Source organism: Salmo trutta, chromosome 7 (assembly GCF_901001165.1).
Source record: "Salmo trutta chromosome 7, fSalTru1.1, whole genome shotgun sequence".
Lineage (NCBI taxonomy): Eukaryota > Metazoa > Chordata > Actinopteri > Salmoniformes > Salmonidae > Salmo > Salmo trutta.
The window spans coordinates 9,011,621-9,024,726 of record NC_042963.1 but is presented as its reverse complement, the minus strand read 5'-3'; the positions used below and the strand labels follow the sequence as shown (position 1 = coordinate 9,024,726).

The window sequence follows — 13,106 nt, the reverse complement described above, 5'->3', positions numbered from 1 at the left end:
TTAATAATAATTAGGCAAAGACTCAGCTTATGCAAAAGGTTCGTACAGTTTATTCAGAGAACGTTCTGAAGTTCATAATACAGAGACATTCATTTTATAGTTCATTTCCTACTTATGCACATACATCCACACAAACAGTAGATATCCTACGCACATACATACACATGAACAGTAGGTGAGTTGTATCCCTCCCCAGAGTTCTCACCACTGTTTATCACTACCCAGCGCTGTCCGTTCCATTCCCCCGAGATTAGAGGAACCTTGAGAAGTACTCCCTGTCCTATCATAGGTTTCTCAGTTCTCGCCAGGTCGAGTCAAACACAGTCTAATTGTTCTCGGTATTCTCTTAGGCACACTCATACACACATACATTTCTCTTCCTCACAGGTCTCTACTAAACCTTATGAGACTTACATTTAGTACTTTAATTATTCATTATACATGCTACATAAACTAATAATCACATAGTTAAGTTTCAGGGTAGAATTATTTAATCATTACATTTAAACATAAATCCCTTATCACCCCTTTAGCCATCATGAGTAAAAATTGTGTTTTTTACTTTTATGGTTATACCTCTATCTGCATGCCAAGAAGGGACCTCCCTTTCCCTTAAACACACACCCATACAGCCCATTTGGCCCTCTTTCAGAAATCAGAACAGAATGCAGGAACACTGAATTTAGTGTTTAGAATTGTGTACAGACAGCGAACTGATCTCTTTTACTCATCTGACTTGTCTTCAAACCTATATGTGGCCTACCTTTCCCTCTACTTTCAAGGGTGTATGTAATGTGACTGTGTAATAAGACTCACAGTGGTATAGATATTGGGATAACATGAAGAAATTAGAGGCATAAATAGAATAGAGATGACTGTGATTGTTGTCTGAAATTGAGTTGTATGGTGTGTAGATATCATATACAATCTTTGTTATAGTAGCCTATCTGTCAGGCTGAACATCTGCTCAGTCTACAATATTGTCTTTAATGCCATTTTTGATTTCCTTGATACTTCCTGCCTCTGATGTACACTCAGGCCCTTGAGCTGTGACAGTTTCCGACCACTCATGTTTGACAATAAATCAATGGGTCTCATAACGCTGAGTGACAGTAGATGTCCACCCATATTTTGTAGGCATATCTTACATGGAAAAACATTCTTATAATAGAACTAGTTTGTATATAATTATAGAACTATTCAATAAGTCTTAACGTGACCTAAAATCTATACCAGACTTTTCAAAGCATTCTCTCAATGCCGCAGAACAACTGTTGAGCCTAACCAAAAAGCCATGGCAGCTCAGCTCATACATCATTCAATGTTTACAAAAGGCAATGTTTCAAAGAATATTGCAAAGTAATATATTTTCTGAACATATTCAAAGATATTTTGAAGATGCGCAAGAATGATGGGGTGAAGAACCGGCTTATATTTAAAAGGAATTATGGGGTTCTGACATTTCATGTAACGACAGCTGTTTACATCATGTTTATAATATGATGTAGCTAGCACATCATGGTCAGTGAATTCAGTGTAGTTTGGTCTCTAGAGCTCAACATTGCTACACTGGTATTTGTGTAGTTACATGGACGAGAGATAAGACTTATTTTATATTACCATTTAGGAATGATACGTAGATTTAGAACAGGTAGGTGTAACTGTCATGTAGAAGTAATTAACCAACAGATAACATTAACACAGTAGCATGGTAAAAAAAAACAACTCTCAGAATCAAGCAACAGCATATGGCTATTGATACACAACATAACAAATATAGTTTCATTGGTATAGAATAGCTGAAAATAAAGTATTGTAACCACCCATGTATTTCATTATGAACATATTTAAATGCAGTATAAAAAAACATGTTTTTGGCAAAAGGTTTTGTATTTCAATTTCAATCAGAACATTTATTTTTTACACTTGTACAGCGGTTGAAAAACTGTATGTTTTTGTATCTGAATAAAAACATTCTCATTCCACTGTTGTACTGATTTCTTTCCCATCTGAAAATAAACACAGTACAAATGGCATATCAACACGTTAAATCCTGTCACAAAAATGCTAAAATGATTGAAATATCTTGATTTTACTAATACACCACCACATACAGCAAATTCCAGGAGCATAACCACTTACATATCTAAACAAATATGCACACAGTCTAGTTCCAGATGGTCCATAACCTCAAGCCAGAGGGGTGTGTCCCAAATACAGTCTTTCACTGTGTGCTCCATACTTGTGGATTTGAAGTCATTAAGAGTGCAGCGTGAACTTTCCTCCCACAGAGGTGACCAGGGTCATCAGGCACAAAACGGAACACTAAAACAGAGACAATCTGAACTTGTCAAATTTTTCAGTAAAAAGGGTTTTGCGACAGTGAGCCCTAATGCATACGACCAAGTACTTAACTACACTTTCTTGGGCACATTAGTGATGATGGGCTTTGGGCGAGTCTTGAAAATGAGCTTCTTCTTGATGAGGGCGGCGACAGAGTAGGTGGTGGGGTTCTGATGGTTGGTTTCCATGGGAACCTCGTCCCCCTGTGGGAGGCCGGAGTGTTTCATCAGGACAGCGAAGGGCTTCTCCAGTTTGACCACCTTTCCATAGAGGATGTGGTGTCCCACGATGAGCACAGGCACACCCTGGGGGCGGGGATACAGGTGAAGACAATAAACAACATCTCAGAGTGGAAAGAGGTGAGGTAAGAGAAGAGTGTACTACCACTATATTATAGTGCCATGTTGTCCTGTACCTCTTTGGTGTAGAGCAGATCTCCCATCAGGTTCCCAGCCAGTCCAGAGTTCTGCCTGGACACCATCTCCCCCTGGAGTTCAACCAGAAGCCACTCAGCAGGACCAGTCCCATCCACACTGGACAGCGATGGATAGGGGAGTAGAAACAGACATACTCGCCAATTACATAACTAGACATCAAGCAGTCACTAAACATAAATTAATCTTTAACACACTACAGAAGACTGATTGACACTCACATGTTTTATTTTTTTAACCCTTATTTTACCAGGTAATTTGACTGAGAACACATTCTCATTTACAGCAACAACCTGGGGAATAGTTACTGGGGAGAGGAGGGGGGTGAATGAACCAATTGTAAACAGGGGATGATAAGGTGACCATGATGGTATGAGGGCCAGATTGGGAATTTAGCCAGAACACCAGGATTAACACCCCTACTCTTACAATAAGTGCCATGAGATCTTTAGTGACCACAGAGAGCCAGGACACCTGTTTAACCATCTGAAAGACAGCACCCAACACAGGGTCCAATCACTGCCCTGGGGCATTGGATATTTTTTTAAACAAGAGGAAAGTGTGCCTCCTACTGGCCCTCCAACACCACTCCCAGCAGCATCTGGTCTCCCATACAGGGACTGACCAACCAACCCTGCTTAGCTTCAGAAGAAAGCCAGCAGTGGGATGCAGGGTGGTATACTGCTGACAGATCTAACTCTGTTCATTAACATCTTATGAAATTAAATAAATAAATAGCTAGGTAAGGTACACTATTCTAAATCAATGTTTAATACTGCGACGAGACAGACAGAACCTGTGAATTGACCATTTATAAAAAATGCAGATGATTGGCAAGTCTTACCTTGAATTTATGATTATTTGAACCATCGTACTGCTCGCAGAAAGATAACTAAAACACAGAGCGGGTGAGGAGAAGAAGATAGATGCTACATAGGCACTTAACTAGACATTGTTAGGTACATATAATGATGCGTTAACGCTTATTCTGTCGATGACAAATCCTGATTGTTTTCATGTTTTTCCCGCCAGCAACATGTACCACCTTCTTCCGGCGCACAGTCGAGTCACTTACATCTAGGGTTTCCGGTTCAAAGGTGTCCAACGTGGTGTCTGCTGTAATTCAACGTTTGAAACTCTTAGCAATGAACGTTTGGTGAAATTGAAGAAAATAATAAAGAAGGGGGCGATACAAGTAAGCGTATTTGTTTTACTGTTTCTATGTTCATTATATATCGGTACTTGCCAATAATGTAATTATTTGTTGATAGGCAAGCTGTGCTCTTTCAGTGTAATGTTACAGCGAGCTTAGCTAGCTAACCGGCCAAATTGTGAGATAGTAAGCTAACTTTATCTAGCTATCTTTATCCAAGTAGGCTAGTTATGTAGTTGATAGTTATCTTGTTGCGGCTTACATTTCAAATTATATGTTTAGCATGATGGTAGTTTATCCGCCAACTAGTTAACTAACGTTAACTAACATTCCTGTTTTACATGCAAAACTATTGATCCTCTTTTTTAATTTGAACATGTATCTGTTTTCTTAGATACGCAACAATGGGGGAGTTCAAAGTGCACCGGGTTCGGTTTTTCGACTACATGCCCACAGCGATCAGAGCCATGGCATTCAATGCCCACACAGAGAGACTAGCCCTTGCACGAATGGATGGGAGTGTCGAGATTTTCAACTTCACTGACCACTATTTCCAGGAAAAAGTTAGTAGCTTACTTAATTATTTTATGGTATGTTCAGAATGTAAAGAAACATTTTGTAATGTTTGGTCATTACAGTCTAGCACATTTAAAAAAGACTTTGAACCGCTCTCGTTTGGCCATTGTTGATCGACATTGTTGACAGAAATTGCCTCAGTGTGGTTGCTAAACTTGCCATTAACACTTGTTTTGGATCTGCAGGTTATCCCAGGGAAAGACTCCCGATCCATTGAGTCTCTGTGTTGGGTTGGAGGACGCCTTTTCAGTGCTGGCCTGAATGGAGAGATCGCAGAATATGACCTGGAAAACCTAAGACCCAAGTACTCCATGGAGGCGTATGGGGGCCCCATTTGGACCATCATCAGCAATACTCAAGGGACACAATTAGCGGTCAGTTACCCCTCTAGAATCAATGTATTTTCAGAAATATTCAAAGTATGCCTGCTGTAGGTGTATTTTTTTGCTATTAAAACATTGTAAATGTTGGTTTTTCACCTGTTAGATTGGATGTGAAGATGGGACAGTGAAGTTATTTGAAGTACTTGAAGAGCACATACAGTTTGAGCGCAATCTGGACAGACAAAAAGGTAAGATGGTCCACCCGATGTCACAGGAAGGCCAAAAAGATCGTCAAGGACAACAACCACCCAAGCCACTGCCTGTTCACCCCGCAATCATCCAGAAGGCGAGGTCAGTATAGGTGCATCAAAGCTGGAACCGAGAGACTGAAAAACAGTTTCTATCTCAAGGCCATCAGACTGTTAAACAGCCATCACTAACATTGAGTGGCTGCTGCCAACATACTGACTCAACTCCACCCACTTTAATAATGGGAAAATTGATGTAATCAATTTATCACTAGCCACTTTATATTATATAATGTTTACATAACCTACATTACTCATCTCATATGTATATGCTGTACGCTATACCATCTACTGCATCTTGCCATCTTGATGTAATTAAATGTATCACTAGCCACTTTAAACAATGTCACTTTATATAATGTTTTCATAACCTACATTACTCATCTCATATGTATATACTGTACTCTATACCATCTACTGCATCTTGCCATTCTGTTGTAATGCACTAGCCACTTTAAACAATGCTGCTATATGTTTTCATACCCTGCATTACTCATCTCATATGTATATGCTGTACGCTATACCATCTACTGCATCTTGCCATCTTGATGTAATTAAATGTATCACTAGCCACTTTAACAATGCCACTTTATATAATGTTTTCATAACCTACATTACTCATCTCATATGTATATACTGTACTCTATACCATCTACTGCATCTTGCCATTCTGTTGTAATGCACTAGCCACTTTAAACAATGCTGCTATATGTTTTCATACCCTGCATTACTCATCTCATATGTATATACTGTAATCTATACCATCTACTGCATCTTGCCATCTTGATGTAATGTATCACTAGCCACTTTAAACAATGTCACTTCATATAATGTTTTCATACCCTGCATTACTCATCTCATATGTATATACTGTACCCTATACCATCTACTGCATCTTGCCTATGCCGTTCGGCCATCACTCATTTATATATTTGTATGTACATATTCGGATTCATTCCTTTACACTTGTGTGTACAAGGTAGTTGTTGTGGAATTGTTAGGTTATTACTTGTTAGATATTACTGCATGGTCGGAACTAGAAGCACAAGCATTTTGCTACACTTGCATTAACACCTGCTAACCATGTGTTTGTGACAAATACATTTGATTTGATTCAATTGTCTAAAAATGTGTTCCTTCCTTAGATTGCAGCCTTTCTTATGCTATATGGGCATCCTTACTCACACTGTCAATGGGATTAGGGACATTGCCCATGGGTGTTGAGAACTAAACCTGTTGTTGTAGTGCAGCCCTGTTAAACGTTCTAATCCTGTCTTTCAGGTCGCATCATATCCCTCTCCTGGCACCCCTCTGGCACACACATCGCTGCTGGCATGATGGACATGATCCGTGTCTTTGATGTTCCAACTGGTGAGCTATGATCTGCTTTGAATAATCAATTTACATTCGACCAGTAGTGATGAATTCATACTTGTTCCAATAGGCCAGTGAGGTTGTGGCGTTAAGTTGCAGTCTTTGTCAGTACACTGATGTCCATGTAGCTACTTGTAGTTTGATCCTGAACCCTAGTGTTTGCTGTCTCAGGTCATGCTGTACAGAGGCTCCTGGTGGACCGGGGCTTTGGAGGCTCTAAGAGTCGGGAGACAGTAGTCTGGAGCGTGGCCTTCCTGTCAGACCATACTGTCGTCAGCGGGGACTCTGCTGGGAAGGTCCAAGTCTGGGACGGACACACCGGCACGCTTGTCAAAACACACCTGGTGACCAAGTGGGATGTTCTGGCACTGTCTGTCTCTAAGGTGAGAGGATTTTCTCTGTGATGGACACCTGGCGTTAACAAATACCTTATCTCTCCTTCCGGATTGGTGCACTCTGTCTCTTTTTATTCAGAGGGGATAGAGCAGGTTGACATGTCTGAAGGCATGTATTTCTTTGACACAACTACTGTTTATGTTTCACTAGAATGGAGCTTCCTTCCTGACTTGGCTGTGTTTGATTGACAGGACGAGAGCAGTGTGGTGGCAGGGACGTCAGAAGGCACTGTGATCCAGTTCCAGTTCATTGCTCCTACTCTGCAGCAGGACAAGGAGTGGGTCAGAACCAGGACCTTCAAGAACCACACACATGATGTCAGAGCCCTGGCTGAGATCGAGACTGCCATCGTCTCTGGAGGTCAGTACTAATGCTCAAATGGAGGAAGATGAAATGCTACTGTAGTACAGTAAATGTTGCTTTATATTGACTGCATAAAGACTCATTCTGGATACATTATTTTCTCAGGCATGGATACCCACCTTGTAGTGAGACCCCTCTTGGAGAAGTTTGATGAGATGTCACACGCTTCAGGACTTCGGAAGATCCACTTTCCCCACGTGAGTACAGAAATGGCAGAAATGACTCTGGTGTCAGAGTTGTTGCAAATAATATCCATTGCATTGATTCTGAATAGTGAATTCAATGGAATATTCCTATTAACTATGAACATGTGTTTTTTATTATTATAGAATTGCCTTAAGGCTGGGTTTGATCCTGTTTTGTTTTTTTCCAGCGGAATCTAGTATCCTGTGCAAAGAAGGCAGGACTACTGCTCTTCCAGTTCCCTGGTCAGCTGGAGCTGTGGAGACTGGGAGATAGTGATGGACATGGTGAGAGCCACACACACACACTGTCTAGGAAGATGGGAGAAATACCGTCAATATCGTTGACTCTTTTGAAACAAAAGGCAGTGGTCATCACACTTGTCTAGTAGGTATAGTTGTTGTGTGCGGTATTTGACGACTCATCTGTCTTCCTTTCAGGGAAGCCAGGAGACCGCTTGCCTCTGAAGAGGAAGCCGGAGAAACTCCTCCTTCTGAAGAGAAAGGTAGCTACATGGCTGCTGCATATCAACTTGATCAGTAGAACCATCCAAGATCACCAGACCCTTTGGCCTTTCCTCTTAGCTTATCTGAGCACAGTATACAGTGAATCTTATAAACTCAGCAAAAAAATAAACTTCCTCTGACAAGGCTATTAAGACACAGAAAATGTAGCTAAATCAAAGTTTTATGTTTATTATCCCTTCCCTTATGTTCTGAGAAAATTTGACCCGGGAAACAGAGTTTGAAATCACTAAAATACCATTTTACGTAATTTTTCCACCATGACCGTTCATGACCCTTCTAAACTCAGCAAAAAAAGAAACGTCCTCTCACTGTCAACTGCGTTTATTTTCAGCAAACTTAACTTGTAAATATTTGTATGAACATAAGATTCAACAACTGAGACATTAACTGAACCAGTTTCACAGACATGTGACTAACATAAATTTAATAATGTGTCCTTGAACAAAGGGGGGGTCAAAATCAAAAGTAATGGTCAGTGTCTGGTGTGGCCACCAGCTGCATTAAGTACTGCAGAGCATCTCCTCATGGACTGCACCAGATTTGCCAGTTCTTGCTGTGAGATGTTACCCCACTTTTCCACCAAGGCACCTGCAAGTTCCTGGACATTTCTGGGGGGAATGGCCCTAGCCCTCACCCTCCGATCCAACAGGTCCCAGACGTCCTCAATGGGATTGAGATCCGGGCTCTTCGCTGGCCATGGCAGAACACTGACATTCCTGTCTTGCAGGAAATCACGCACAGAACGAGCAGTATTGCTGGTGGCATAGTCATGCTGGAGGGTCATTTCAGGATGAGCCTGCAGGAAGGGTACCACATGAGGGAGGAGGATGTAACGCACAGTATTGAGATTGCCTGCAATGACAACAAGCTCAGTCAGATGATGCTGTGACACACCGCCCCAGACCATGACGGACCCTCCACCTCCAAATCGATCCCGCTCCAGACTACAGGCCTCGGTGTAACGCTCATTCCTTCGACGATAAACTCGAATCCGACCATCACCCCTGGTGAGACAAAACCACGACTCGTCAGTGAAGAGCACTTTTTGCCAATCCAGTGATGGTGGGTTTGTGCCCATAGGCAACGTTGTTGCCTGTGATGTCTGGTGAGGACCTGCCTTACAACAGGCCTACAAGCCCCCAGTCCAGCCTCTCTCAGCCTATTGCGGACAGTCTGAGCACTGATGGAGGGATTGTGCGTTCCTGGTGTAACTCGGGCAGTTGTTGTTGCCATCCTGTACCTGTCCCGCAGGTGTGATGTTTGGATGTACCGATCCTCTGCAGGTGTTGTTTCACGTGGTCTGCCACTGCGAGGACGATCAGCTGTCTGTCCTGTCTCCCTGTAGTGCTGTCTTAGGCGTCTCACAGTACAGACATTGCAATTTATTGCCCTGACCACATCTGCAGTCCTCATGCCTCCTTGCAGCATGCCTAAGGCACGTTCACGCAGATGAGCAGGGACCCTAAACATCTTTCTTTTGGTGTTTTTCATAGTCAGAAAGGCCTCTTTAGTGTCCTAAGTTTTCATAACTGTGATCTTAATTGTCTACCGTCTGTAAGCTGTTAGTGTCTTAATGACTGTTCCACAGGTGCATGTTCATTAATCGTTTATGGGTCATTGAACAAGCATGGGAAACAGTGTTTAAACCCTTTACAATGAAGAGCTGTGAAGTTATTTTGATTTTTACAAGTTATCTTTGAAAGACAGGGTCCTGAAAAGAGGATGTTTCTTTTTTTGCTGAGTTCATAATGTTAAAGCAATGCTGTTTAACTGTAGTATTGTTGTGACCTTTGCCCCCCAGGGTGAAGATCATATCTGCTGCAGTGCCCTGTCCTCCTGTGGAGGATGGCTAGCCTATTCCACCGTGTCCTGCGTGCGTATCTACAGGCTGCAGACGGACAATAATAACATCAGTATTACCAAGGTATTACCAAATCCTGAATGTGGATAAAGTCAGCTTCCTCGCCTCTACTGTATCATGCGTGTTGCTCTGGCAGTAGTGGCAATGACAACAAAATGTATTCATATATTGAGATATTTCTTCTACTATTTGATCTCTGGTTATGAACTGATTTCCTCTATTGTGATCTAAAGTCAACATTACAGATTTGATTTCTCATTGTTTGACTAATTCATAAAATCCTGTTCTTGTTGATTGTCATTTGAGCTTGTGGAATCTGATCATGGATTGTGTTCAGTTTTCCAAGGGACGGTGATATTTGCAATCATTCCAATGGACCAGACATTATTTCTATGCCATTATTAATTCATCCCAAAGGGGTTCGATGGGGTTGAGGTCAGTTCTTCCACTTCGAAAAACTATTTCTTTATGGACCTCACTTTGTTCATGGTTGCATTGCCATGGTGAAACAGGAAAGGGCCTTCCCCAAACTGTTGCCACAAAGTTGGAAGCACAGAATTGTCTAGAATGTCATTCTATGCTGTAGCATTAAGATTTCCCTTCATTGGAACTAATGGGCCTAGTCCGAACAATGAAAAACAGAAAAACAATTAGACCATTATTCATCCTCCACCAAACTTTACAGTTGGCACTATGCATTCAGGCAGGTAGCGTTCTCCTGAGATTCGTCCGTTGGACTGCCAGATGGTGAACTATTATTCATCACTCCAGAGAACGCGTTTCCACAGCTTTTCACCACTCCAGCCGACGCTTGGCATTGCGCATGGTGATCTTAGGAGTGTGTGGTTGCTTGGCTATGATAAGCTATTGACACAGTTCTTGTGCTGAAGTTGCTTCCAAAGGCAGTTTAGAACTCGGTAGTGAGTGTTGCAACCGAGGACAGACACATTTTACGCGCTTCAGCACTCGGGGGTTGGGGAGGGGGTCCTTTTTTTGTGAGCTTGTGTGGCCTACCACTTCACGGCTGAGCCGTTGTTGCTCCTAAACATTTCCACTTCACAATAACAGCACTTACAGTTGACCGGGACATCTCTAGAAGGACAGAAATTTGACAAACGGACTTGGCATCCTATGACAGTGCCACGTTGAAAATCACTGAGCTCTTCAGTAAGGCCATTCTACTGCCATCTTTGTCTATGGCGATTGTATGGCTGTGTGCTCGATTTTATACACTTGTCAGCAACGGGTGTGGCTGAAGTAGCCGAATCCACTGATTTGATGGGGTGTCCACATACCTTTGTGTGTATATATAGTGTAGCCAGCAATATATATATTTTTTTGAATATATTTGAACTACCTCACTTGTCACCCCCTCCCAGGTATCCAAACTCCCAAAGGTTCTGCGCTCTGCACACCAGCTCTGCTTCTCCTTGGACTCCTCCAAGATGTTTGCTGCCTCCAGCCAATCATCAGTCCTCGTTATTGCTCTTACCCAGTCTGAGTGCAAGTATGTGCACACCCTCAAGCCCAAGTCAGGTCAGTGGATCCTCCGATATGTCACCTTAATTTGGTTGTTCTTCACTGAAAAACCAAAGCTTTCTTTTGTATAATTCCGATTCTAAACTCTGATTGTGGCAGCATGGTCTCACTCTGTGACGTTTCCTTCTCCAGGGTCCAGACAGCCCATTCACCTAATGACGACCAGTGTAGATGGGAAGTGGCTGGCGGCCGCAAATAGTGACTGTGAGATCCACGTCTACAATCTACAGAAACTAAAGGTGGGTGGGTTATCCACTGATCCAGCCAGGCTCTACAGCTGCTTGTTAGACTACAAGTAACATTGTAAAAGTTGTATAATCTGCTACCGATGACAGCCTCTCATGGCCCTGTTCTTGTGTTCCAGCTCCATTGTATAGTACCTGTTTATGGTTCCTGTCCCAGTGCCATGGGGATCCACCCCACCACCAACAACCTGACCATGGTGCACGCTGACCAACAGGTAAACACACTGCCACCTCTCATACTGCCACCTCTCATACTGCCACTGCAGTTGTAGATATTAGTATCTCTCAATTATACCTTTTTACAGGATTGATCTTGTTGAAATTGTTGTCATTTCCCCTGTAGGTTTAGGGTTTAGTACTCTTGACACGTGTAGTTATGCTGACTGTTCTGTGGTGTATGTCTGTAGTTATTTGAGTACTCTATAGTGGAGAAGCAGTACACAGACTGGAGCCGAAAGCTGCAGAAGCAGGGGCTCCACAACGTGTGGTTAGACCGGGACACACCCGTCACCCACGTCACCTTCAACCAGAAAAACCCAAATCAAGTTGTCCTGCACGACATGCACATGTTCTGCATAATCGACCAAAGTCTGGTAAGAAACCTGCATTTCCCAAAGGCATCTTCCTTTTTGGTTTTCTTTCAAGTGTTTATTCATCAATGTCCTTGTCATAATGGCCTTATTGGTGTTAGTGGCCTAGTGTGGATCATATTGAATGTAACATTTAGAATACACCTGCTGTAAGTGGCCTGTGAGGTTAACGCTGTCCCCTTCTCTCCCCCTCAGCCCCTCCCTGACCAGAAGACCCAGTTTTACAATCAGATCACCCTCAGGAGCCTATCAGAGCAGGAGAGGCCCAGTCACCTCCATGCTTTCAAAATATGCAAAACCTTCCAGGTGAGAGTCTCTTCTTTTTGGCCAGGTAGAACCCAAACCCAAACTGGGACAATATCAGGATTCTGTTGGATATACCCTATATACAGTGATGTTTAAATCCTGTAAATAGAACGGGTCAAATCAGTATGTTTTATTCATGTGTCTGTTCCTATGATATGTCCTGTGTAGGACCTGCTGTGTGTGAGCCTGTTGGATGACCAGTCTCTGGTGGTGGTGGAGCGCCCTCTCCTGGCCATCACATCTCAGCTGCCCGCTCCAGTCCGACAGAAAAAGTTTGCCACATAAACATGGAGGAGAAGTGTGTTTTTATGTGTGTCTGTGGCTGCACTTCAATTCTCTACCCTTCTCCCTGAGGTGGACATACATTCATTGGATTTTAAAAGAATGCCAGTTCAGGTAGCAGGGGAGGGAATCGAAACACAGCCTGTGTCTTCACCCCTGACCCATGCTTTGTAAAGACTGTTTGATACATTAATAAATTAAATATTTACTGTAATGTACAGACTGTTTTGTCATCTACCCCAAGGTAGTCACCTAAAGTTAGCAAGAATGGTAAATCGTGCTTTTGCGTTAATGGTTAGGTTT

The 13,106-nt window shown here is 42.5% G+C and overlaps 2 protein-coding genes across 2 annotated transcripts; one reads left to right on the top strand and one right to left on the bottom strand.

Annotated features, from left to right (window-relative positions):
* Nucleotides 1-27: 27 nt before the first annotated feature.
* LOC115196859 (CTF8, chromosome transmission fidelity factor 8 homolog (S. cerevisiae)) lies at nt 28-3,823 on the bottom strand. Its single transcript, XM_029757821.1, has 3 exons — nt 3,622-3,823; nt 2,759-2,876; nt 28-2,648 (listed from the first exon to the last, which is right to left on the bottom strand). The coding sequence occupies exons 1-3, from the start codon at nt 3,645-3,647 to the stop codon at nt 2,415-2,417; spliced, it is 378 nt and encodes a 125-aa protein (XP_029613681.1). The 5' UTR covers nt 3,648-3,823; the 3' UTR covers nt 28-2,414.
* Nucleotides 3,820-13,017, top strand: utp4 (UTP4 small subunit processome component). Its single transcript, XM_029757818.1, has 17 exons — nt 3,820-3,972; nt 4,325-4,493; nt 4,692-4,880; nt 4,993-5,077; nt 6,419-6,508; nt 6,683-6,894; nt 7,099-7,267; nt 7,376-7,467; nt 7,644-7,740; nt 7,894-7,958; nt 9,782-9,904; nt 11,221-11,377; nt 11,513-11,619; nt 11,745-11,840; nt 12,033-12,218; nt 12,411-12,521; nt 12,690-13,017. Exons 2-17 carry the CDS (start codon nt 4,335-4,337, stop codon nt 12,804-12,806), a joined length of 2,055 nt encoding a protein of 684 aa, XP_029613678.1. The 5' UTR covers nt 3,820-3,972; nt 4,325-4,334; the 3' UTR covers nt 12,807-13,017.
* The last annotated feature ends 89 nt before the right edge of the window (nt 13,018-13,106 follow it).

Bases quoted from the DNA above. Each gene is read 5' to 3' on its own strand.
- LOC115196859 (XM_029757821.1), bottom strand. From the start codon at position 3,647: ATGGTTCAAATAATCATAAATTCAAG. The intron at 2,877-3,621 runs GTAAGACTTGCC...ATCGCTGTCCAG, and splicing joins CAAATAATCATAAATTCAAG to TGTGGATGGGACTGGTCCTG. The intron at 2,649-2,758 runs GTACAGGACAAC...CCCCGCCCCCAG, and splicing joins ATCTGCTCTACACCAAAGAG to GGTGTGCCTGTGCTCATCGT.
- utp4 (XM_029757818.1), top strand. From the start codon at position 4,335: ATGGGGGAGTTCAAAGTGCACCGGGTTCGGTTTTTCGACTACATGCCC. The intron at 7,268-7,375 runs GTCAGTACTAAT...TTATTTTCTCAG, and splicing joins GACTGCCATCGTCTCTGGAG to GCATGGATACCCACCTTGTA. The intron at 11,620-11,744 runs GTGGGTGGGTTA...CTTGTGTTCCAG, and splicing joins ACAATCTACAGAAACTAAAG to CTCCATTGTATAGTACCTGT.